The sequence below is a fragment of the Solea senegalensis genome, linkage group LG9 (genome assembly GCF_019176455.1).
Source record: "Solea senegalensis isolate Sse05_10M linkage group LG9, IFAPA_SoseM_1, whole genome shotgun sequence".
NCBI lineage: Eukaryota > Metazoa > Chordata > Actinopteri > Pleuronectiformes > Soleidae > Solea > Solea senegalensis.
The window spans coordinates 24,531,332-24,556,759 of NC_058029.1; the positions used below are offsets into that span (position 1 = coordinate 24,531,332).

The 25,428-nt window shown below is 40.0% G+C and overlaps 4 protein-coding genes across 4 annotated transcripts; all 4 read right to left on the reverse strand.

The window, feature by feature from the left end:
* Positions 1-5,796: 5,796 nt before the first annotated feature.
* Positions 5,797-6,800, reverse strand: apoc2 (apolipoprotein C-II). Its single transcript, XM_044034634.1, has 4 exons — positions 6,717-6,800; positions 6,518-6,576; positions 6,281-6,440; positions 5,797-6,193 (listed from the first exon to the last, which is right to left on the reverse strand). Exons 2-4 carry the CDS (start codon positions 6,564-6,566, stop codon positions 6,103-6,105), a joined length of 300 nt encoding a protein of 99 aa, XP_043890569.1. The 5' UTR covers positions 6,567-6,576; positions 6,717-6,800; the 3' UTR covers positions 5,797-6,102.
* Positions 6,801-10,394: 3,594 nt separating this feature from the next.
* Positions 10,395-11,852, reverse strand: apoa2 (apolipoprotein A-II). Its single transcript, XM_044033366.1, has 4 exons — positions 11,766-11,852; positions 11,573-11,617; positions 11,046-11,277; positions 10,395-10,899 (listed from the first exon to the last, which is right to left on the reverse strand). The coding sequence occupies exons 2-4, from the start codon at positions 11,613-11,615 to the stop codon at positions 10,743-10,745; spliced, it is 432 nt and encodes a 143-aa protein (XP_043889301.1). The 5' UTR covers positions 11,616-11,617; positions 11,766-11,852; the 3' UTR covers positions 10,395-10,742.
* Positions 11,853-13,743: 1,891 nt separating this feature from the next.
* apoc4 (apolipoprotein C-IV) lies at positions 13,744-14,902 on the reverse strand. The gene is made up of 4 exons (XM_044034769.1): positions 14,443-14,902; positions 14,288-14,333; positions 14,122-14,209; positions 13,744-13,956 (listed from the first exon to the last, which is right to left on the reverse strand). The coding sequence occupies exons 2-4, from the start codon at positions 14,331-14,333 to the stop codon at positions 13,776-13,778; spliced, it is 315 nt and encodes a 104-aa protein (XP_043890704.1). The 5' UTR covers positions 14,443-14,902; the 3' UTR covers positions 13,744-13,775.
* Positions 14,903-18,505: 3,603 nt separating this feature from the next.
* LOC122774903 (apolipoprotein C-I-like) lies at positions 18,506-19,626 on the reverse strand. Its single transcript, XM_044034498.1, has 4 exons — positions 19,530-19,626; positions 19,090-19,149; positions 18,864-18,999; positions 18,506-18,762 (listed from the first exon to the last, which is right to left on the reverse strand). The coding sequence occupies exons 2-4, from the start codon at positions 19,142-19,144 to the stop codon at positions 18,714-18,716; spliced, it is 240 nt and encodes a 79-aa protein (XP_043890433.1). The 5' UTR covers positions 19,145-19,149; positions 19,530-19,626; the 3' UTR covers positions 18,506-18,713.
* Positions 19,627-25,428: the final 5,802 nt, after the last annotated feature.

A 25,428-nucleotide genomic window follows, 5' to 3' on the forward strand; every position in this document is an offset into this window, starting at 1 on the left:
TTAAAGAAGACCTGGAAAATGTTTAGCGCCGCTCAAGTAGGCTCATTTCTTCGCCCCCTTGTGGCTGTTCAGTATATTCTTACCTTAACTAACCTTTAATCTAAACCCAACTCAAAAATCTTAACCTCCAAAAAGCCCTTTAAAGTTGTGAGGACCAGACAAAATGTCCCTATGGCTTATTTTTGCTTTTATTTGATACTCGTACAAGAACACAAACACACACACTAACTTTCTCTTTATCCCCCTTTTTTTATTTATAATTGATTAGCAGGTTTAAATCTGATATATTTTAAGTTATTTTTTTTTATGTCAAATGAATTTGAAAGAATTGCTACATGACGTTTGAATGTATTCATTTACCCGTAAATATCCATTGTGTCATAATTTAGTTCTTCCTTTTATGAAAGAAAGGTTTCCATTGCATTCACTAATATATCTTAACATGACACATTTCATTTCAAATGTAATCACTGATTTGTTTCCTTATTTAATCTATACACTTGCTCTGTTCTGAACTGAATCGTCTCTGACCTTGTGCGGCCCTCGACGTGGACGCAGTATTTAATTTCGACCCTCTCAGTGTGACATCTGCAGACAGTGAGACGGGGTTAAAACAAGCTGCAAGAAGCGTGCAAATGTGCGAGTGGAAGTGAAATGAAAATCCAGGAGGAGGAAAGAGAGCCGCAGCATATTCAAATGTGTGACAGGTGAAGAAGACCAATCTGCAGTTCCTGTGGACTGTGTGTGTGTAAACTCAGCGCGCAGTGTAACAGAGCCACAGGTAAATCTGATCATCATAAACAAGCGCAGTGATACACTTCAGACATTCCTCTGATTCGTTCACCCACTGAATTTATAATCTCAATACAATTGAGTCCATGTGATATATTCAAAACATCACGCTTCACGCTGACACTCTCGCTGCTCACTCTCTGACAAAGGCTTCCTTCCTGCCCGCTTTCCATTTCCATGCATTTCATGCATCACATCCACCACTTTCACTGGTGAAGCATAAGCTTTCAACCTTAAAGAAATGCTATTTTCAAGGTCTCCCACGTTTAATGAGTCGAAATCACTGACTTGGCAGTTTGACAGGCAATTAGAAACTCCGCTGATTAAAGAAAGACATTTTTAGCTCTTGTTAAAATAGTTCAACACTGTTCTTGCCTTGTTGGAGCTGCAGGAAGCGGAATATTGATGAGCATTTTTGTGCTCGCCTGCTGTTCAGAATCACACATTAACCAGAACTGTGACTCAAATCTTAAAAGAAGATGGTGGTGCACACTTCTTGTTCCAAGCCAATGTTATATCCGAGCCAACATGCGAGATAATATGTGCAGCTGATAAAAAAAAAGGAAACCTTCAATCAAGGAAGGATTCAGGCTTTTAGTAATGAAGGTTATTCTGTGTAGAAACACTGTAAAAATACAGGGTTTTTTGTTTTTTTTGAAACTTTGCTGTATAAATTAGATAAACACGAGATTTTTTCTATTCCACCTTTAAACTTCATATCACTATGGGGTTGAAACTGATCATACACCATCATGGTGACAGTAAAACAACACCAACTGTGTTTATATTGATCCATTATAAGCATTTTAGGCAAAAATATCAAATTGCACTTTTTCTGATGCTTTGGTTTGCGATGTCATTTTTCCTTCAGTTCAGTATTGATTGTGATTTGAAATGTGACTGACAGAAGGTAGAGGCTGTGTGTGTGTGTGTGTCTTAAGAATATAACTATCATTTTATTCCACAGAAGCTAAGGTTCTACGTCAGTTTTTGAGCCACTGTATCCACCAGTAAGTGAAAATGGATCAGTGTATTCAGTGTTGGAATTTCTTTATATAATAACTAAAGGAGGCAGCAGTAAACCTGCAGCTCTCGTGTCCCTGTGAGTTAAAAACATAGATTTTCACTGTGGACTTTGGTACAAGAAAGTTTGGGAATTTAAAAATCAACACAAACTTTAGTTTTCTGCATTAAAGAAGACACAACTGTGTTGCGTGAGGCTCTCCACCACAGTCACATCATGCCCTTGAAGGAGTGCAGGGTTACATTACATTACATTACATTACATGTCATTTAGCAGACGCTTTTTTCCAAGCTGCCTCATCAATGTTCTTTAATAAGCAGAAACACAAATGAACTGTGAACTGTATCCAGTGCAATGTTAATGTGTTCATTGGGCTGATTTAAACATCTTTTTTAATCCCATTAATCGTGTGTTGTATAATGAATTCATCATTTTGTGACTATGAGTCTCACAGATAGCGAGAGACAGTGGGCGTCGCCCTTTGATCAAACAGCTGATGATTGTTGTGTGTGCTACTAAAGATGCAATGTAACGACATGTAACTTGTAAAAATGAGTTTGTTAATTGTAAAATAAATGAAAAGAAATGCAGCTTCTCTGTGTCACTATCTGACTAAGTTATTGCACCTTCATGTTCCAGCAGAGCACTCGAAACTCGAGGCGACACAGTCTGTTTCTGTGTCTGTGTCAGGTCACCAACTGTGGAGCAGTCTGCCTGACTGTATTCCAGCTTCTTATTTATTTACTTTCTATTATTCTTATTTGAACGGGTTCTTATTGTTCCTCCTCTCTTTGGATGTGTTGCTTCCATTGCTGTGTTTTGACCTCGACCATTAACATTTCTGAGACACTGAGTTATCTCAGGTTTATGGCACTGCTTTAGATATGAAATAATCAAATCAATCTTAAAGTCGAGCTCATAAAGTAACTGTGTCTGCACCCATTTACTTCCCTATCAAGATGCACTGTGTTAGTATGGACTTTAGAAATGCAAAATAATAGAATTTTAAACATGTGATATATGAAATATTGAGGGCAATTTATCGAAATTAAGAACAAATAAATAGTTAGACAGCTATTGACACATTCCCCGACTCCACTGCTGGTTTACATTCCCCCATTGTTGTTCATTAAAATGTATTACAGTGTGTGTGGAGAGCTTTATAAATCACCTGTGAGAGGGAAAATCCTTTTCACAATACAATTGTGCGAGGCAGCGGAGTAGCTGCAGGCTGAAGGTCACGCTGCAGCCGATGAATTAGTGGTTTAAAAAGAAAGAAAGAGAGCTTAAATAATACAGACAAAGCACACACGCTGATATTTACACTTAAAACTGTAACCTTCATACAAAAACAAATTATTTTATTTCATTAATTGGACATTTTCATTCTCTACTTTGTCCCGCTTGGGTGCACACTGCAGTGAGGCTCCACCCTGTATACTCAGCAGACTACAAAGAAAACATCACATTTACATGCCATAGTCATCCAGGGAGACCAAGTGTTCAGGTAGAGCTTCCCTCAGGTGTTGAGGTCTGTCAGCGTTAAGAGGTAAAAAGTTCTGTGTCGTCCTGGTCTTAATGTGTGTGAGACACTCCTGGAGCTTTACAACTCCATCACTGTCATAAGACTTCAGTGGAAATGTGTAACTGTGTGTCATCTGCATAACAATGAAAATGTAGCTCGTGTTTTTTGATGTTCAAGGTGAAAAGAATTGATCCAAGAACCGAACTTTGTGGAACACCATGTTCTACTCCAGTGGGTAAAGAAAATCATTAACACGGACAAACTGCATCGTCAATACTTTGGGAAGTGCTGGTTTAAATCACATGGAAACATGTCAGAGTCACACACCCAAATAATGCAGTTGGAGGTTGAGTAATTATTATTACTGGAGCCAAACTGCACATGTTCCTCAGTTCCAGCCCCTATCGGCCAAAAAATAATATAAGAAAAGAGGATATTATCACAAACAACAATGAAAACAAACCCACTAAAAGGCCAATCACAGAGATATATAGTATATAATACAGGATGTAAGAATGATGATATTTTTTAAATCCATAGAAATCCATATTTCTTCCAGCAGCTCTCCCTGTAAAGTGCAAATGCAAGACAACAATTCCCATGATCCCACGCTGCTCCCCGTCTTTTTTACTGTTTGACTGCAGAAAGTATGCACTGTGATGTTTTAATGTGAATTCTGTTCATTTTAGACACTGTTTTGTAAATATTTACCTGTGAAATTCAAAGTAAGCCGAACACTTCCTTTTCCCCTCAGAGAGAAACAACTTTATTTAACTTTTTTAACTTTTTTGCATTTTTAGTGATGCATATGTTGTTTTTATAGTGTGAAGATTAACAGACCTGCTGTGCACAGTCTGTTCAGGCTGATAGAGGATTATATTAAAAGTGTTTCATGGTTATAAAGTGTGAATCACTAACAACAATGGACCAAAGTATAAAAGCCTCTGTATCACTATAGACACAGGAGACTAACAATAAAAGAGATAAGGCTGGAACGTTAATATTAGGTCAGTATGTTACCACAGCGTTAGGATTTTGCCGTCTGCACTCAAGTCTTCCTCCTCCTCAGGTCTGTCATAGAATTACACGAAATCAGGATCTGTGACAAGATTTATCACAACTGTAACATTGTGTCGCTTTAGACAGACAACATAAAGTGTATTTACCGGCATCAATGATAGGTCTCATATCAAGAAATGCAAAGAACACACAACACAAGCACAACCGCTCACTCCCTGCACCAAAGTCCATCAAGAAAGTCGTGGATTTAACATCAGGGAACATCAGGGGCCACTGCTGCCTCCATCTTACTTACTTACTTACTTAATCCTCCGGGAGCAAGTGTCTCCACCGCTTCTGGCTGCCTCCATCAGGAAGTTTAAATGTTTCATCGTGTGGTTCAGGTTTAATTAAGTTGCACAAACTTAACAAAAGTCACAGCACAAGAGTTTATGAGCGAGGAAACTGGGGAACCTGGAGAAAACCCATACACACACTGGGAGAACATGCAAACTCCATGCAGTTTACTTACAATCACCAAATTCATCAAAATCTATTTTGAATTGATTTTTTTTTTACATGTCAAATCAAATTCTTTTTTTATTTATTTTTTTTATTTTATATGCTTGTTATGCACCAATGACACCAGAACAAATTCCTTGTATGTGCAAATCATACTTGGCAATAAAGCTCTTCTGATTCTGAAATATGATGTTTAATTTTGTTGTCGTTGGAAAGGAAACTTGGTCTCCAGCAGATATAAAGACAAAATAAAAGGTTACAAGAATCTTGAAGAGACATTTTCTAGCGTATTGACTTTTTGTTTTTGTATTGATGTTTGTAAACTGCTTATCCAATAAATCAGGACTCTGTAACTCAAATAACCTGGGGGCCACTGAGTAGCTAGTGTGGCCAGTAAAAAAAAAAAATGGGATGGACCGATATGTAGTTTTTATTTAAAAGCGTTTTTATGGTGCAAAGTGAATATATAACTAATATAAAACACAGAAGTAAGAAATAATAAGTGTTTGGCCCCTTTAAATTGAATGGGGCGCCCCACGGGAGCTTGAGATGAACCATAGGTGTGAGAGTGAATGGTTGTTTGTCCCTCATGTGGAGGATAAAGTGGTCGACGGTGAATGAATGAAAGCGTCTTCATGTCCTAACCTGCAATACCTGCGAGGGGACACACTCTGTGTAGATGATTTTCCTGTGGCTCAGTCTGTGGTGCAAAAACACAGCACACGATGACACTTGGAAGCAAACGTCGTCTCAGAGTCACATGTTGTCTTCTTGATCCTCAAAACTAACTTCACAGTCTTGGTTTGTTTACTCGTCTCTGTCTGTTTATCTATTATTCACTGCACTGCAGGCCTGTGTTTGGCTGCTTTACAGATGTAAACACGTGAGCCTTTGTACCAGTGGGATAAAAGGAAAAACACACAAACGAGTGCAATTCATCAACCACACACTGTTTTATTTTGTATAAATATTTTATTTCAAGATACAAATAGTTTAATTTACTGAGAAGTGAGATGACCATGAAGCATGGAACAGAAACACCAGTAGGTGGCGGCACACCATTACATTTCTCTGTCTGACTCACACGGAGACATTTGTCAAAGTTCCTTGTTTACCAGCAGTTCAGGGTCAAGGGTCACTGCATCATATGGGACGATGCTGTTTGAGGTGTTTACGTTTGTGTGAGGTGACGTGAGGTCAGAGCAAGTCTTCTCTCTGTGAGTCACTGCAGCTTGTGTGTTTAATGCTGGGAATAAAAGATGTGGTAAAGCTGATCTTGCATTATGCCAGCGTAGGTGGTCACAACTGTGGTGGTGTCATCGTACAGATTCCTGTCACAGACAGAGAAGAGTTAAAAACGAATAAAAGACAAATGTAACGACCACATTGATGAACTGAACAGATTTGAAATCTCTTACTTTGCCTTCTCCTCTAGCTTCAGGCCCTTGATGTTGTCCAGGTAGTCACTGGCCGTGTCGACAGTGCTGTGATACCAGGTCTTGATTTTATCTGTGATCTTGGTCAGAGTTCCCTGATCCTCCTCCTCGGTCTGTCTCGGCACACGGAAGCTTTCAGCACCTGCGCAGGAAAAGCAAAGCATTCATTAAAAAGCTAAGTCGCGTTGATCAGGAAAACATTTCTGATGAATTTCTTACTGAGAGCGAGGAGAGCAACGAGCAAGGACACGACCAACAGCTTCTTCATGGTGACAAATCTGTGAGGAGAGACGATGAAGAGACTTTTAATATAGTCTCCTTCCATGAAATAAAACATTCCCGTTGTAACGATACAGTTGTGGACATCTGAAGGGTTTTCACTCTCCCTGTAAATGAAATGAAAAGTGTCAGTACTCACTGTATCCCTCTGCAGAAATGACTGTGATGAAGAAAACAAAGAAGCCCTGTTTGCGGGGCCTATTTATACAATGTGCAGAGTAAATGTGTTGACTTGTCGCTCCTGGAGCCAAAGTGCACTCGGTGGGAGATAAACCCACACTGTTGTCCGCTCAGTGTTTGTGGGATTAAGTGTCACATTGTGTCTTGATGAAAACACACACTATCGGCCGATAAACACCGGCGCAGTCAATGAAACTTCAAAGTGGGATTTAAACACTTTAGCGGTTTAATCATCAATATTTATTTTATAAAGCGCGGAGGCGGAATGTTTATGGAGTGGGTGGCTGACGACGCCATGTTGGTACATTTCCTACGAATTCTACGATTTTTCCAAGGTTTTCCGATTCCACTGATTCACATACACTCACACATACATATATCGGTTCACAACGTCCACAGGGAGCGTCTTCCTCCTTGCGTAACAGAGGTGATGCGTTCACGTCACACTTCAATAGTCCTAAGTCCTAATAAGATGAAGATTAAGAAGTCTAGAGTGTGACAAACACGTCATCCGGGCTAATTCAGGTTACGAAATATATAGATTAGACAACTAGATTAGATTTATCACGGCACAGTTAAACAGCAGCTTCCCCCCCCGAGTCAAAGCTGAATTAGAGAAACAGCAGATTTTTTTTTGATATTTTGCTGTGATTGCATTTCAGATTAAATTGAGAGTCCAGAGCACAAACATTATTGACTATTTATTTTCTTTTAGCTTGATCTGAATATTTGATTTGGCAGAGATTTCTACGACGGACGCTCTTCCTGATGCAACCATCACATTCATCCAGACTTGGGATCAGCACTAGATATCTTGCTCAGGGGCACCCCAGCCCTTGACCTGCCGGGGACTCAAACTGACAACCCTCTAGTTACAACCCAGTTTCCCTTTCAGCTTGGCCGTCTATTGCCCTGTAAGAATTATAAATTATAATAATATTATAATACAGTATAATAATAATATTAAATTCTAACCAAAGATATTTTGCTGTGTCAGTCACATTAACGATGTCAATATAAAAACAACTCTAATTAACCCTTTTACCACCACGGGGATCACCGGTGACACCGCGGCGCATGTGTATTTCAAAGGGCATTTTTTTGACACAATTATTGACAAAAATAGACAAAAAATAAATAATAAATATATCTATTATTATGGTGCTAAAAGGGTTAAGACCAAATACAGGAACTGAGGTCAGTTAAACAGTTTAAGTGTCAAAGTAAGTGTGAAAGAGTCCAATTACCAAATACAGAATAAATACATTATCTCTGTACATATAGTAAGAGAAGAGAAACTCAAGCACAATGAACAAACACTAGAGAGAAAAAAACTCCCTTTTAACAGAACCAGACTCAGAGATGTGCATCGACCGGTTGGGGTGAAAGGAAAGATGGTGGACAGAGGAGAAGTCGGGGACAGAAAGTGGGAGAGAAAGGACAATGAGGTGGAGACGGAAGAAAGACACAATCGTATTGAGTTATATGTTTAAACAAGTCATTTCTAAACAATCACTTTTCATGGTACTGCAATGGTTTTTATACACGCAGTATTGCTAAAAACTGTAATTGATACCAATTTTAATCATAGGTTAATAATGAAGGAAATTATTTCACTGCTAATGATAATAATAATGATAATAGCCTTGAAAGTGGATCTGTATCCTGCAGCCAGCGAGATGAGGACACAGAGACAGAGAGAAAAGGAACAAAGTCGTTTCCATGCAGAAACTGCCCCCATTCAATTGTACTACTACTTTCCCCAGTATATCTGACTCAAGTGCCACACGGTGAAGCATGTGGCTCGCACTGTTGCTGTGCAGCAAAAAGGTTTCTCCAGTTTCCTCCCGCAGTTCATAAATGTGCAGAAGTTTAGTGCACACTCTAAAGAGTGAGCATGGGCATGAATGAGAGAGCGAGGGATGGTTTGTATCAGCCGGGATCGGCACCGGCAGCCCGGTGACGCTCACGTGAAGGATGAAGCCGGAGACGATGAATGAATGAATGAATTAAAGCTGCAACTAATGATTATTTATTAAAAAATAACGATCAGTGTTTGTCAAAGCTCGAAATGATGATGTTCTTGAACGTCTAGTTTGGTCCACAAACCAAAATGATTCAGTGATTTTTGTCACGTGGAGCAAAGAAATTAAGAAAATATTTACATTTAAAAGCTGAAACAATCAGAAATCTTCCTTTCATCATGAAAAAAGCTGTGTCACAGACTCACACACACTTCTATTTAAAACAGTGTTTGTGGTCAAACACTGAAACTTTGCAAAAGAAATTCAGCTGGGGAATATTTTTTCTTGCTACACTTTATCTCTAAACGTTCTTGTAATCATCAGTTTTTTCTGTTTAGCTCTTATTTGCATGTTGACAATAAATATTTGCCTCTAGTTAATAATTTCAAACGTTTCCGTGGTAGAGCATTTCACTAAACCACATTTTGTTTCTGCTTTATTTGACCAAACTTGAAACAGTATGTGAATAATACACGTGTATTTTGCAGAGAAATCACAGAGAATGTACACGATTACATACATATTGTGACACACTGTGAAACATTCTTTTTTATGTGGGTGTTAAATTAAGTGAGTAAGTAAATATAAAGTAGCTACAGAGCAGCGGTCAGCAACTGGTGACCTGTTGGCCAAAAGTGGTGTTCCTACATCATTATTCTAGTATTTATTAGATTTTAAAAATCTGATTTAAAATATATATATATATATATATATATATATATATATATATATATATATATATATATATATGCACAATAAATATTAACTGTATGAAAATATTTTCATATTATCTGAATCTCACACACATTTGTGTCTTTCTAACAAGTTGATGATAAAGACATCGTCCACTTTATCACCAGGCCACTCACACATGAGGACGTTTGTCTCTGACTGGCAACACTTAACTTTTAGTCTAGTTTTTAAACGACACATTTACTAAAGTAGTCTTTTTTGTACAAGATTGGATGGTTTTTGAAGAGTTTGCTTTGTAATGATATGATAATCTGGCCCAAGTCCAAAAGCTTGTTGGCGACCCCTGCCTTAGAGTCCTGAGCAAACAGCTGAGCCGCGGTCATGTGATCCAGGTTCACGTGTCATGTTGCTCAGGTCAGTCTGACGACAGCTGTGTGCAGCGGCGGGGAACAAACACACAGAGAGATCGCGGTTCCGATCAAATCCAGATGATTTTGCACGGTCGTCAACGAGCCTCACAGGCGCTATTATTACAGCGAGGAGTCATATTTGTGTTTTTAATCAAAATGACAAGAGTGTGTAAAATTAGAGTCAGAACTGGCTTACTGGGATGAAAACATGGGATGAAAGAAATGCCCCAGTGCCCAGAGAAATTATATATCTATATATCTATATATACATATACATATACATATATAAAATAAGGGTAGACAGTGAGTTTGTAATCCAAAAGATGATGAAAATGGACTTTCAATCTATGACTCACGTCTTATCATCAGTGCCTGATTGACTGTTTCCATCATGTTTGATGCAGTTCTGTGACAAGGAGCCAGTGTGCAGCATTGCCACTGAATTAAAAGTACAATTATATTACACAGTAAATCATTTGGCAGTGTCTTGACGACGAAGCACATTTCAAATAGTTTCCACTTGTCTTTATTGAACACATTCACACACACACACACACACACATGCTGTACATACACAGTCACACACAGACGACTTTAATGGTTAGTGTACGAAACACAAAATACTGTACATGCACAACTTGCATAGGTGGTGCCATGATGCCCTGCTTTGATTTGGCAAAGATATTGAATAAAAGGAGGCTAAATAACCAATCCCCCAACCACCACCCAAAAAAAAGACAAGGACTGTATTTCAAATTGTGCATCGCTCTTCTCAGCCCTTAACTGCTGTAGTTTCTATATGAGCTATCATCTATAGCAGGTTGCAGCAGAGTTGAGGCCTGATCCGGTCGGTCTCCTTTACTCGGCAGGCATGAGGATGTCCAGGTATCCCTTGATGTAGTTGATGAAGTCGTTCAGGTACGGGCCAACATGGGGACGCAGGTTTTGCTCATATGCACCGAGAGCTGACGCACGGGCAGTATCTACCAGTGGGACGGCCTCCTGACCCAGACCTCTGCACAGAACAAGGAAGGACAGATCATTTAAAGATATTATCTTCATAAAAATAGACCTTTTTGCCTTTGTATGTTATCTTTTCTGAAATAATAATGAAATGGACACCCCTGTGGAGGATAAAGTGGCAGAAAATTGAACACTCACTTGGCAATCTTGACAAAGGCCTGCAACCTAGGGCTGGCCTGCAGATCCTCGAGGTAGGTCTTGACGGCCTGTCCGTGCTCGTTACCTTCAACCTTCTCCACCAGAGGGGCGGCAGCTTCCTGCATCTTGTTGTAAGCGTTGATAAACCTACTGAAGAACTTAGTTTTCAGTTCTTGGTACTTGTTGGCGAGCTCGTCCGACGGTGTAGGAGCCTCACACAGGCTCATGGAGACTGCAATGGAATAAGAATCGTACAATTATTACGTTTAAAATCAACGTTATTTTAACAAAAACATTTAGGAAAAGTTTTTAACAGCTGGCTTTGTGGAATGAAGTCTTGTATAGATTACAGGTTTGGTGTGTGTGTGTGTGTGAGTGACTTTCAGGCCAAAAGTAGCAATTTTGATTAGTATTATCATAATAATAATAATGTTGTGGATGTCAAAACATTGCAGATGAGTTAAACGTTAATTTGTCAAGCTTCAGTTAAAAGTGTAATTTATACATTTGTACTAATGTTGTCTTACCCTGCAGGGCGAGGACCAGAGCCATTATGTATTTTGCATTCATCTCTGCAAAAAAACAAACAAAAAAAACAACAAGCACAAACCTTTAAGCTCAACTCTCAAATAATACTCTCAGGAGAAAAATGCAACATTCAAATATAAATCAATGCAACAAGTGAAAAGTAGCTTCAGGAGAGGAGAGTGCAGTGGCTACCTGCTGTGGTGTTGGACGTACAGATCCAAGAAGTGACAGTCCTCTCTGAAAGCGAGTTGTCTGTAACTCAGACCTCGCATCTGGACAGGATGATATAGGGAGGGACTGCAAACATACGTCATCTGATGAGCTGACCCGCGCGCGCACACACACACCCACACATGTCCACCTAAACAAAGTCCATTGTACGTGATATTGGTTTAAAATACTGTATGTGGAAGTGACTTATGCAACACACCTTCAAATGTGGGTTTTATCTGTAGCCATGTGCTTCGCGACCTCCTGATACTCTGCACAAGTCCAGTATTTGCACGGCCGTGATTGACACCTCTCTCTGAGCAAATGAATACACAGATAAATGCATTCAAAGTAGCGTGTGTGCGTGTGTGTGTGTGTGTTATCATCTGCTGTAATAGAAGACACTCTTGATTAGATCAACTAATGAGTGTGCTGTGAAAGCCAGTCAGAGTCGGATGGTCAGCAGGTCAATCAACCAAGCACCTGTCTAGACACACACACACACACTGTGCTGACCCCAGAGCAATGCATGCTGGGGGGTTTTTTCTGCCTTCACCTTTCACCCGTACTCCCTGACACAGACAGTGATTAATAATCAGACATTTCTTGTTTCTCTTTTTTGCTCAAAATGTCTCCTTCTCCCTTAGTTGTAGATTTTAACCACCAGAAGCTACACAAACCAAATAAATCAATCACGTCCAGCGTTATACAGCATGTTTGCGTCCACGATCCCAGTTCCAACGTAAATGGAATGCAGCATTGTTTTCCTTCGTAGACTTAAGCAGGCGTAGATTTGATTAGGTCAGCCGTTTGTTAGCAGCCGTATTCGTTGGTTTCCATGCACAGTTCAGTGGAGTCATTGTATTGACTGAAGCGTGTGCCCAGGCTATGCTAGGTGGGGGAAGCGCCCCATTTCATCTCGCTAGTACAAGGCGGTTTCCTAATTGTTAGCATGTTGAGCGACCATTCCGTGTCTTTCCACCACCCAATAACTTGCGTACTAACTTACTTATGTAGCGGCTTTGATCTTTAGCAGCTTGACTCCAACTCTGATCCAACTTAAGTCATGCAGTGTCAGTCTGACTCGGAGAAACTCAATGACTTGAGGAAAACTTCGTTCACCAAGCAGGAAAAACATTCAACGACGAAGACGTAGTCGCCAAGGAAAGTCATCCGAGCCTTGTAGCAGCTGACACCCCGACTCTCCTGCACGAGGGAGCTGTAGCATCGTTCTCCTCTTCGTTGGTAGGAATGCGTCCAGACTTAATACTGCCACTCGCAGGTGACGTCAGATACTACAGGACCGTGACGCGTGAGTATACCACGCGATGTGGCTTGTGTGTGGAAGTATACCAGGGCCTTAACTGACTAACATGTTTACATGGATTTTAAATCTCCAAAGTCAGTCAAACACACACAGTAAGTCTTTATTTTTGTGTGTTAGCATGTGTCTCTGTCTCAGGTGGTTCTGGGAAAGTAGTGCAAGTGTCAGTGTTGACCTCATGCGAGCTAAAGCATGACAACAGCCCAGCTACCAAATCTTTGACTCTGATCAACATTCAGTGGTACGAACTGCAAATGAGACGTGTGAGAAGACTTTTAGTTTATTGTCAGCTTTCCCTTTAAAAATATGTTGCCAGGTTTTTGTCATTGTGGTCTAAGTCGTCTGTGTGTGCCAGCTTTGTTTATAATATCCTGAAACTGTGCAGATTGAGTCTGACTCTGACCTAAGTTACACATGCAGCCAACAGCTCAACATCCAATCACAATTAACGAAGAGGGATTCAACTGAAAGGTTGTGGGTTTGATTCCCTGCTCTGCTTGCCTATATGATGGCTGCGCTGGCAGCGTGTGAATGGGTCCGAAATATGTGTGATAGAAAATGCACTGTATGAGTGTGTGAGTGTGAAGCAGCTTCGAGTGCTCATCCAGACTCTAAGAATTACAAATGACATGTGTGTCAAGAACATTGGTTTATTGTCAGCGTTTCCTTTAAGGCGCCATAGTTGCGTTGGTTGGTCCAGTTCCCCACACGCTCTCCCACATGGAGTTTGTGATGTCAGAGGCCCACTCAGCATAGCTGTCCTTCACTGGCTGGATGTGATCTTCATAGTAGGCACCAACAAACCCCAGCGCTACTGCCTTGGCCTGCTGGACTTTAGCATTCGCTTCCCTATGAAATGCCACAAGTACACAAATGAACAACAAGATACATAAAACACGCACAAACAAACACATCGGTGAGTACACAAGCAAAATCTCTTTTTTTTTCAAACAACGAGAGCGAGCATTGCCCGCGAGGTCCGCCTCGTTTTCACCAAAGACATTTCAGAAATACCTGGCCCTGTCCATCAGACTCTGCAGAAGTCCTGCAGAGTACGCTTCTGGTTCTGGAGTTGCCGGTTCAGCCCATAGTGTCCCACACACTGAAGAGGAAGACGATCAGTGTCAGTGATGAAGCAAATGGAAGAAAGTCAGGAACACGGAGTGAGGAGGAATCTTACCTTGCATCAACAAGATGACACCAAAAACAAAAGCTTTGTCACGCATCTGCAACAGACATAGTCGACGATAACGTCATCATACAAATAAACCAAATGTGCGACGGGTTTTATAACAGCGGATTCATAAACAACACATATGCAAAGCGATATTCTACCTTTCCACTCTGGCCACCTGAGATTTTAGAGGGGAAAAATGTGTTATTGAGGCTTTTTATTTGTATTAGGTGACCTCAACAGGGTAAACATTGGTCCTGATCTCGTGACCGTTCCTTTTTTCTATTTCTCTCTCCCCCTCGCTGTATCAGCACGCCATTTTATTGATAAAATCTGAACTCTTCCTGATTTCCATGAAATTCTGGTGGCAAAAAATCTGTGTCGGAATCAATGTCACATAAGAGCCGCAGGTCACTGGTTTCAACGGTTACATACAGTGTGTGATCACTTTATTTCCCCCTCTTGCTGATTTGCTGTGCCACCTCAATAAAATCTCAGCAAAAACATGTCCTGGAATTATGATATCATTTTAAAAATCCACTTGAGCTGAGTTCAAATAACGTCCAACGCCCATTGGTCCAGATATCTCAGGCCATTTGGCAGATGCTGATAGGTGTACAAGACAGTCAAAGTCTCTGTTCCAGCAGCAGAGATATGGGATGAGAGGAGACTGGAGAGGAGGAGGAGGAGGAGGAGGAGGAGGGTGACTTAGATAAACATTTTCAGTCAAGCAAAGCACTTCTGTGGGCAGAGTCCACCTCAAGATCAATTTGATCAGTTTACTGCTCAGACTCTGCACTCGCAGCCTGTGCTGAATGAGAACAGATCAGTGCTGGATGCTGCGGGGATTAGAGTTCAAAACTGCACTGTGCTCACAAATCTGATCTCACAGCTGTCTAAACAGACTGGGCTGACGTTGTTTTCATTGTTTTTAAATTGTGTGTGTGTGTGTGTGTGTGTGCAAGCATCGCTTCATTAGGTACATGTATTAAAACCTTCTGCAGTCAATTGCAATTGTCCTGAAATAAATGTAACATCAAAGTGTTAAAGGTGTGTGGCTGTATAAAGCTGTGTTTCCATTATGGTATGATTTGGTTTGGCACAGTACGGTACAGCTTGGAACGGGTATAGTCCTGGGTCAGGCTTGCATTTCGACTGAGAACAGTACGGTGTGCATTGTGCCCGGTGCGGCGACAACGAACGGACTACAGTGGCTCCGGCAGCTCTTTTGTTTCTGCTCGGTTTGTGTCTCAACAAGACGTCAGACTTTGTATGAGAAGAGACTGTGGACGATGAAGAAACACCGGTCGCAAGGGAATGACCTGACTGTCAGCTCCATCTTTAATCCAATCCAATCCAACTTTATTTGTTAAGCACTTTAAACAAACCACAGTGGACCAAAGTGCTGTACAGAGTAAATAAAAGACATAATAAATAAAAGGTTCCAAATGAGATAAAACAGCTTCAAATAAATTAAAATTCATAAAAACACAATAGCAATAAAATCAATAAGGGAAGGATACCAAGGTATGGAACAGTTGGAGCTGGTTATTTTGATTATTTTCATGACACACATTGGGACGCCCGACCATTACACAGGGACTGTAATAATACATATACATAACTTTAATATGGAGAGCTTCCACACTTCTTGTAAGACTTTCCTCAAGATTTTGAAGTGTTTCTATGGTGAATTTGTGTCCGTTCATTCTGTAGAGCAGTTATGAGGTCAGGCACTGATGTTGGATGAGAAGGTCTGGCTCACAATCTCTGTTCCAGTTCATGTCTAAGGTGCTGGATGAGTTCTTCCACACCAAACTCGTCAAACCTTGTCTTTGCGTTGTGCACGAGGGCAGAAAACATGTTGGAAGAGAAAAGGGTCTTCCTCAAACTGTTGGAGGCATCGCATTGTCCAAAATATTTTGGTGTTGAGATTGTCCTTCACTGGAGATAAAGGGCCGAGCCCAAAGCCTGATTGAAACCCATGAATTGAGTAGTTAACAGGTGTGGCCAAATACTTTTGTCCATATAAGTGTATTCTTGTTTGGGTCTATTATAAAAATATTCCCCCTTTTCCGATTGGAAAATGCTGTTTGTATCATTTTTTTACGCCACTCACGCTCTCGCATCAAAGTCGATATAGCGATTCAGCGATGTTTCCATCATGATATTCAAACGTGGTATTTTGTGACTTCAGTCCGTGCGTTTACGTGCATTTTAAAGATGTTTTTCAGACTTGGTGTTCTGCGCATGCGCCATCATTTCCTCCCCATTCTTTGACCTGGAAGTAGAAGGAGACGACGTATGTCGGCGGAAAAGAACGGACGACACCATGTGCATCAGTGAGAGTGAACGCGACGGGGAAGAACCACTTCTGGACTGACGATGTCCAGCAGGTACGAAACCTACAGAACCACAACACCATCCATCTAACCTCCTCTGTTTGTTTGTCTGTGACGTCAAAGGTCAACAGGAAACTGACTCAATATGCACTAGGTTATAGAGCGATACAGCGCCACCTATGGAGGCTTTTTTTTACCATTGTTAGTCTTTTTGTTACCATATTTTACAATTAATGCTTGCTATTATTTTTACTATTTGTTTTACATTATTACTTTTAATATACATTGCTTATACGTATATACAGTGCTATGTACAATACAACCCGTTGTATTAGTAATTATCAATTACATATTTTTCCTGTAATAGTTAATACACCAGCACAACACACATTTTCTTTTTAATGCTAAAATATAATATTATTGTTATCCAATTTGTTATTGTTTTCAAAATGACTGTTGTACAAAAAGAAAAAGAAAAAGAGTAGTGAAGCACAAGTACATTATCATTTCATGATCACGATCAAATTATAGTTATTTACTCCTCTCAATTCATTTTTTGAAAGATTCCTGATATATTTATGTTTTCTCTATTTTTTTTATGACAGATGGTGTGCTCAATTTGTACAGCACTGTATATTCAAAATAAATACAGAGAAATACAAATCTCAGGACATACACAGTGACGTCTGTTTCTAATTAAAGTGAAGGTGATTGTGTAGTTGATTTCAGCCCAGACATCTGCTGCATTGGAGCCATAACTGGTGCCGTCTGTGACCTTTTGTGAACAGCTGTTGACCTCTACCATCCTGTTCTCTTCACAGGAGCAGATTTCTGTGAATTGGGACACTGCGTGGATCATTAACTCAGCATAAACAGTGACTTTAGCCCAGAGGGTTGTGAAATGCCAGAAAAGCAAAGTAGACATGTTGGCACTTGCCCTTTGGTACCAGCTAAAAGATAAAGTATTTGTTCAATGCTGCTGGCATTTCTTCAATTAGGTGATCGGGTTTAGTCCCTGTTTGTTTAATAACTTGGTCAGTGGTGATTTGTGACTTGTCTGTGCAATTGTTGCAAACTTGTTTTTATTACTCAAATACATAAGCTCACCTGGACCTCGAGTCCTGGTCCTCAAGTGGATTTATTATCGTATAGTCTCAAAATAAATGTATTAATATGGAAAATATTGACAACCTGATTACATACACGATGCATCCTGATAAGGGACGTTATTCATGCTGTGACAGTCACATGTACGTAATGTGGTTTAATTCTGAAAGAGCAAGAGAAATAATGAATCTCGTTTTTTTGGCTTTCAGTGTATAGTTTAAAAAAGATTTCTTTTTTATTAAAGGGAAAATGTAAAGTGATGACAAAAAAGGACCCGTTTTCCATGTGCCATAAAGAGATTGTAGGTCAAAACTATAAGCCAACATGTGCAGATTATGTGTCTTGTAAATATTGATCTTTATCACTTACTACAAAATATGTGTGCAGTGTAAGAACGTCTGCTTTCATGTTACAGAAGGTTTCATTCAGTTTTAAATCTGTCATGGTCTGACGAGGGCGGAGGTTTGCCTATGGACGGTGGAGACATGTCACCTGAATTCACGTACTATTATAAAATATTATGTCAACTAGTGTCAAATTATGAGTTGAATTTTAGTCATAAAAGTGATATTATTAATTCATTCATTCATTTGTATGCAGAACACTGCACTGCAGCAGCCGTGCAGCAACAGCTGAGGAAGATTGTTTTCATTTTATTTTTTTTAGTTTGCATGATTTATGATAGATAGATAGATAGATAAATAGATAGATAGATAGATAGATAGATAGATAGATAGATAGATAGATAGATAGATAACACATGGTGGTGACACAGTTTAAGACCAGCAATGTTCATTTATTTCTTGTCAAACATTAAACAGCCTTGTACACAACACGTCTTATTATCTTGACATGATAAATATTCAGTGTAACACAGAATTTCAACAGAAGAAAATAAAAAAATTATTATTCGTTGTGTGTTTTTGTGGCATTTCACTTCACAGAGTCAGTTCATGTGCGCAGACATGAAACATCTGAGTTCTTTAGTTAAAGCTGTTCTTCACAGCCTCAACCCGCTCAGTAATCCAGTTCCTTAGCAGGGAGAGAGAGAAAAAAGAAAATGAAAAAGTTAGTCAACATCTGAATATCAAGTTTAACAGTTATGTGGACGATGTTGCGTTTTGCGCGCATACTTGGCTTTGGTTGCAAACTCGCTGCTCTGGAACTCCTGCATGTTTGCCTTGGCCTTCTCGGCCAGATTTCTGCTCATTTCAGCCACCCGATCGGTGAATGCGCTGAACCTTTCCTCAATGGTGTCATCCTGAGCCTCTGCCGGGGGAATCATGAATACATGAGTATTTAAAATATGCCACATGTTTTATTTGTAATGGAACATGACACATCAGACATCAGCCATACCTGTGTATGCGACAAAAGCCAGCATCAGCACGGCAACTGCGAGGTACAGTCTCATCTTGGCTGCAGAGAGAGAGGGGGGGAGGGAGGGAGAGATGGGGGAGGGGATATTTTTGTTTAATTTCATTTTTGTGGTTCAGAAATGCAATGTTTTCCTCCCGTGCGTCAGCACCACATGGAGTGGACAGCTCCTCCCAACTCCTACCCTTCAATAATTTACCATAAAAACACAAAGCGTCGTCATTTGAAACCATCGGCTGATTAAATGATTCACCTGCATTGATTTAAAAAAAGAAAGAAAAACAAAGTCACATCACACTTTTTTAAACAGCGCTGTGGAGCGCCATCTATTCAGTTGCCTGCGTCTGAATCACACGGCAACAAACAGCAGTGTTTAGTTCCAGCAGTCACGTAATTAGTGTGAATAAAATGCAAAAACATACCTGTTTCTTTTTGCTTTTATCAGGAGGAGACAAACGAATCGAGTTTCGCGCTAATGTGTGCGGGCGTCTCTGTGCATGCGTGTGTTCCCTCTTTATAAGCCCGGTTCAAATGAAGCGGGGTGACGCAAAACTACTGGGTCCCGAGTCAGCACGTAACACGTGGTAACTCTGCAGCCGACACTGCCCCCTTCATTGATCAGCACTATCATGGCCGAGTACAGTGGATCATAATAACAGACATAACAAGATAACAGAGGTTAATAGCTCTTACCTACAAAGCATCTGGTTTATTACAAAAGTTATCTAAACTGTGTACAAAAAAGACACTTGTAGGTAAATCATACAGAGAATTAAATGATTTTAAACACACAAATCTGATATAATTGGTTGTGTCTTTTTGTTTTGTTTCTAATTGTTTCTCTTTTCTATCACGTTGATTTGAATGTGAAAAAAAAGAAAGAGAAATAAGAATACAACTGGAAAAGTTTCCCACTTTATCCTACAAACCTTGATTTAATTATCCACGTCAGAGGTTTTTCAGAAAACTTCCAACACCCATATTTCACAAAAAAGAAATAATTTAATCTCCATCCAAATAACTGTATATTTACAGTAAAAACATGTCCAAAATATTGTACTTTAAAAGAGCTGACTACAATACAGTGATACAGACTGAAGTTGGGTGTAATACATTACACTGGAATAGAGTAGAGTAAACAGAGTAGAGTAAAACATTTTAAAAAATATTGTACTTTAAAAGTACACTACAGTAACTCCACATGCCACATATAGCTGTGATTTAGCAATACTGTGAATAGAATAGAATAGAATAGAAAATAGCTGACTTTAATACTGTAGAACAGAGTGTAATAGATCACACTAGAGTAGAGTTAAACAAAGTGGAGTAGAGTAGAGTAGAGTAGAGGTTTTAGGTAAATAAAATCATTTTATTTCAGTGTCTGAAGCCCAACTGCAGTACCCCCAATGTCCACCAGTGGGCCAATCGACAAGCACTGGCATTAATATCACAAACGTGTCCTCAGTGCACATTTAGAGCTGAGTAATAATAATAAATGATGTCGAATTGAAACTGCTTTCCTCCAGGATCAGAGTCTCAGAAACAACGGTGACGATAGATAAAGGTGAGATGTGATGTAGAAGGAGCAGAGTTCAGTGCTGGGAGAAACACTTTCAACCTTTGAATGTGTTGTCACACACACACAACAGGTTATTATCGGGCTTTCTGTCGAATGAAGTGATGAGTCAAACAATTCATGTTGGTCCTCAGCCTCACTGTAATTAATATTCAGGTTTGTTATTCTTATTATTATTATTATACAGAATTAGTCAGAACGAGAGAAATAATTGAATGTATTGGAATGAAATGAGCCGAAGCTCTTGGAAAACCACACATTTATTGATTTTATTTTAATAATGTCAATCATTTTAATTGTAATATATATAATATATAAATTTTAAATAAAGAAAAAAACAATATGACACTGTATTTACTTTTATATTTTACTGAAATAAAATGTATCTAAAGTTTGAAGTGTCAGTACGTGACTAAATGAAATCATTGTTACAGATAAAGTGAAATGTCAGCGTTGGAGCAAATCTCAACTGCTTTTGTGTGATTCCTTTCCTAAAGCAAATATTAAGATGATCATATTATTGATTATAAACTTATGAAAGAAGAAGTGACCTTTAAGAGAAATAAAGAGTGCAACCACATGGGTTGAAATACATCCAAATGTATTAAAATATAAAAATGCTTTTTACAACAAATCTCCGATGCGTGAAGTGGAAGGGCTTACGCAGACAGGCGGCTTTACTGCAACTTCTCAATTCTTTTTTATTTACTGCTGAATTTAGAACTGGCTGATTTCCTTTGTCTCAACAAAAGTGGAGATTTCGACAGATGCGATCAATCTTGCAGCCGAAAGCAATAAAGTGAGTGAACTGCAGTAAACCCTCTTTACAATGTGACCTGAGTAAGAGCCGGGGTGTCTGTCTCTGACAGTTCACAGGCTGCTTTCACACCAGTCAGTCTGTAAAGTAGCTTTGTTGCTGATTGAGGGACTATTGCTATGTATGAATGACCCACTATCGCCTGAGCCGCTCTCACACTTTCTCTCTGAACGGCTAATCCTCTTTCACCTTTGTCATGAGGTGGCCAGTGGGTTTATGTACGAGCTTGTGCTTGCGTGCATTTAAGATCCTCTTGAGTAGTTGTAGGAGGCACTTGGGCATGAAAGTGCATGTCTTGCATGTTCCCAATTTGCAATAACAAGCTTGTAATAAACGGGCTGTTTTAGTGTTTGGCCATGGGCTCCTGCAGTGACTGGTGCTGTGTGCCAGCTCTGAACAGCAGGGAGAGGATGGAGACAAGAGAAAGGTTGTGATCGAGGCTAAAATCTCTGCAGGAGTTTGTGCGGAGGGGTTATTAGCAGTCATGGGCTAGACAGCACCTGATCATTTGCTGGAACTTATGTCTCTGTTGCTGGGCAGTGCTCAGACGTCAGACAACGTACAAGAACAGACGGAGCAGAAGTGCTGAACCGGCAGGATGTCTGTGGTTTTCCTGTTTTCACCCGTCGTGTCTGATCCTTGCAACAGTGAACAGTTTAACGTCGAAGTTTCACTTGTCTGGGTTCCAAGTAACCACCAGTTCAGTTTGGGAAAAACATTCTGTCATGGTAGTTAGTCATTCTTTCACTTTGCATGCGCTGCCCTTTCACACAGATACAAGAGGAAAACATGTTTTTATATCACAGTGAAAATATGAAGACATGCAGCTGTCACCTTACTACTTACCTTACTCTGCCACTTCCACTCCTTTTGTTGTCCTAGTCTTTTCTATGTGCCAGTTGTATGTTTCATCTCTTGCTGACACTGTAGCCTGGTGTGTGTGTTTCCATTATCCATCGTGGACTTTCTCCTCAAAAGTGCAGCGGTTAGGTAAGTATCAAGTTTTGCAAACCAAATAGAGATCAGACATCCATCCTCACCAATCATCATCATCATCAACATTACAGTGTAGACAATCACAGAAACGTGGATATAACAGACCAAGACTGAGTGACTAAGGAAATAAAAGTGAATAAACTAAGCAATCTCCAAACACAAGAGGAGGAGGACGGCAAAGTCTGGGACCCATTTTCCTAAAATAGCATTTCAGTTTTCCCAAAACTAAATCCTAAAATAAATGTTCAGTTTCTGGAAATGAAAGTGTGTAAATCCCTTTCTCCTGTACCAAAGTTCATAATGGAAAACAATCTTTTTAGAGGGAGGAGCAGTCGCTGGTTTACTGCTGCCTTTGGTACGTGTGTGTGAAGTAGTTAATGCTGCATTCCATTTACAACGGAACACTGGAGTTAGAACTCGGAGTGACGGTTGAGAAGTCGGCAAACGTATCGTTGAAGTACTAATCCCCAACAACTCACTACATGGTCTTTTGTGCACACATGTGTATGATTGTAGTCAGTAAAAGTAGCCGTGTGTGTATGGTGGCATCTTGAAATCCTGAACTTGAGGTGTGTGAGGTTTCTCCAAAGTCAATCTCAGAATTCCATCAAAGAATTCCAGACACTGAAGTCACAAACTACTTTGAATTTAGTGGTTGAGGCAGCAGGGCAGCACTCAACTCAACTCAACTGTTGTGTGAGTGGATTACAGAGTGTTATTTTATATGGACCCAAGCAAGCATAGATTTTATTTGGTGAGCTTTTGGTAAAGATCTGTTTTGCCTTGTGTCCCCGTTGACAGCCATGTTGTCAGCTCCCTGTGTTTCTGTCTACAGTGGTTCCTGGAACCAGTTGGCGGGCGGTCAGAGACTGTGACTGTGTGTCAGTAACTCATATAACCACACTTCAAAAAGCCTGAACTATCCCTTTAATCCTCCAAAAAAAAAAAAAGAAAACACAGCTGTACCTTCTACAGCACAGATTCAAGTGAAGGGGGTCATCGGCGAGGAGAGGACGACAACGAGGGACAAATGGTGTCCTCTACTGGTCTCTGCCTCACACTTCAAAGACAAAAACCTGCTGAGAGTGACTTATCTGACTTTAGGACAATCATGATCCAGATGTGTAGCAAACAAACAAACTAACTAACCAAAACATAAATAAATGGAATAAAATAAATGAAACTTTGTTGTACCTGCTTTACATTTCCTTATGTAAGAGTGTTTCTGTTGGGGCAGATACAGTTAACGTGGGGAAAAATGTGTAATTCAAAACTATTATTGTGACACAAAAAACAGTATGTTCAGCCTGGGAACTGACGTCTGTAAACCGAGAGTTTTACATCACAGCACAGAGGAGCTGTTCAACCATTGCACCATCTATCCAAAAGTGCTCATTTGTAATTTCAGGGCCTGATTTTCACTCTTTGTTTTGTCCTTCATTCAAATTAGAAGAACAGCATTAGAAGAACAGCAGGCCCTGAGTCTCTGCTTGCTAAAAACACACATTGTCTCTATGGAGTTTGGTGTAGTTCCCAGATGAGTTCATGGTAAATAGCAGAAGCCGATGTCGGTGTTGAAAAGGTGGCAATACCTCATACAACCACACTTCATAACACCTAAATAAGGAGATATTACATACAGGGTATTACATGCATGAAATGGTTCCCAGGCAAAATCAAACCTTGCATTCAAATGATCTGATGGATACTAGCAGACATGCAGGGACATGTTCATGTCAACACACTTGCCCCAAAGCTGTATTTGTGTGACAGTGTCTGTGCCTGTGCTACTATGTTTGTGAAAATAAAGCGAGTTCATAGTGTCACATTAAAGTTGCAGTGCGTAACTTTTACTCTGTTTGGTCTTTGTTCGCAGAAACAATGTGACATTATTCGCATGCTGCGTCCTTCATCTGAAATCAAGCAATACTATCAGACCTGACTGAGGGAGTGCTTGTGTGTATACAGCAGCAGCAGCAGCAGCACAAGGACAGGCGGGGGCCAAGAAGCTTGTATTTTGTCAAACTGCTGATTGACAAGATTTTTTGAGTGGAATTCACTTCAGAAATTCTTCATGGCCACATCTTTTCAACTCGGAGTGACGGTTGAGAAGTCGGCAAACTTTGTGTTTTCTGTCGTGGAGTGTTCGGACTTCCACAGTTGTTCCACAGACTTCCTGCACTCGTTCCACAGTAAATCCGTCGTACACATAGTGTTGTTTCATTTAAGCAATGGTTAGCCCACGATACCGATTCATTCAAGTTTTTATCTGGCATCTCAACTGGAGTGTGATGGCCTCCACTAGGGGGCACCCTTTCAACCTGTTAGTATTAGGAAGTTTCAAGTTTAGCATGTCAAGCGCCATTCTGAGTCTTCCAATCATCCATTCATTTAAAAATACCCAAATATTTTATGAATGAAAAAGCATACAGTCAGTCCCCTTGTATGTTATGTGGGCCTGAATTTTGCCATGTTTTTGTTGCTGTTGTTTTATTCTTCTATTTACCGGCTTCTTGTATTATTTCCGAGTATTAGCCAGTAGTGGACACTGGTGCTTTGTAGTACTTTTTTACACCACTGTGACACTGTACACAGGACCAAGAGTCATTTGTGAAGTTTTTATGCAGCAGTAGCTCGGCTCCCATTCACATTTGTTTGTCTGTGGTTTGAATCTGTCTAACAGACATTTATTTATTTTATAGGTTCAGCTCTACAGTTTTAAGATTAATTTAATCTGAGTTAATTTGAGTGTTCCCAAATGCCTGCTGGGAAAAAAGGGGAATCTGATTTGTTCTAACATGCCCGCTCTAGAAAACCACAAAGCTGAGGATGGGGGAGAAAGAGAGATCTTTGGAAGGAAGAAGAAGGTAAATAAACTGTTGTTTTACTTTACTCGGATGTGCTTGGCAAAAACATGAAGGTGTGTTCAGAC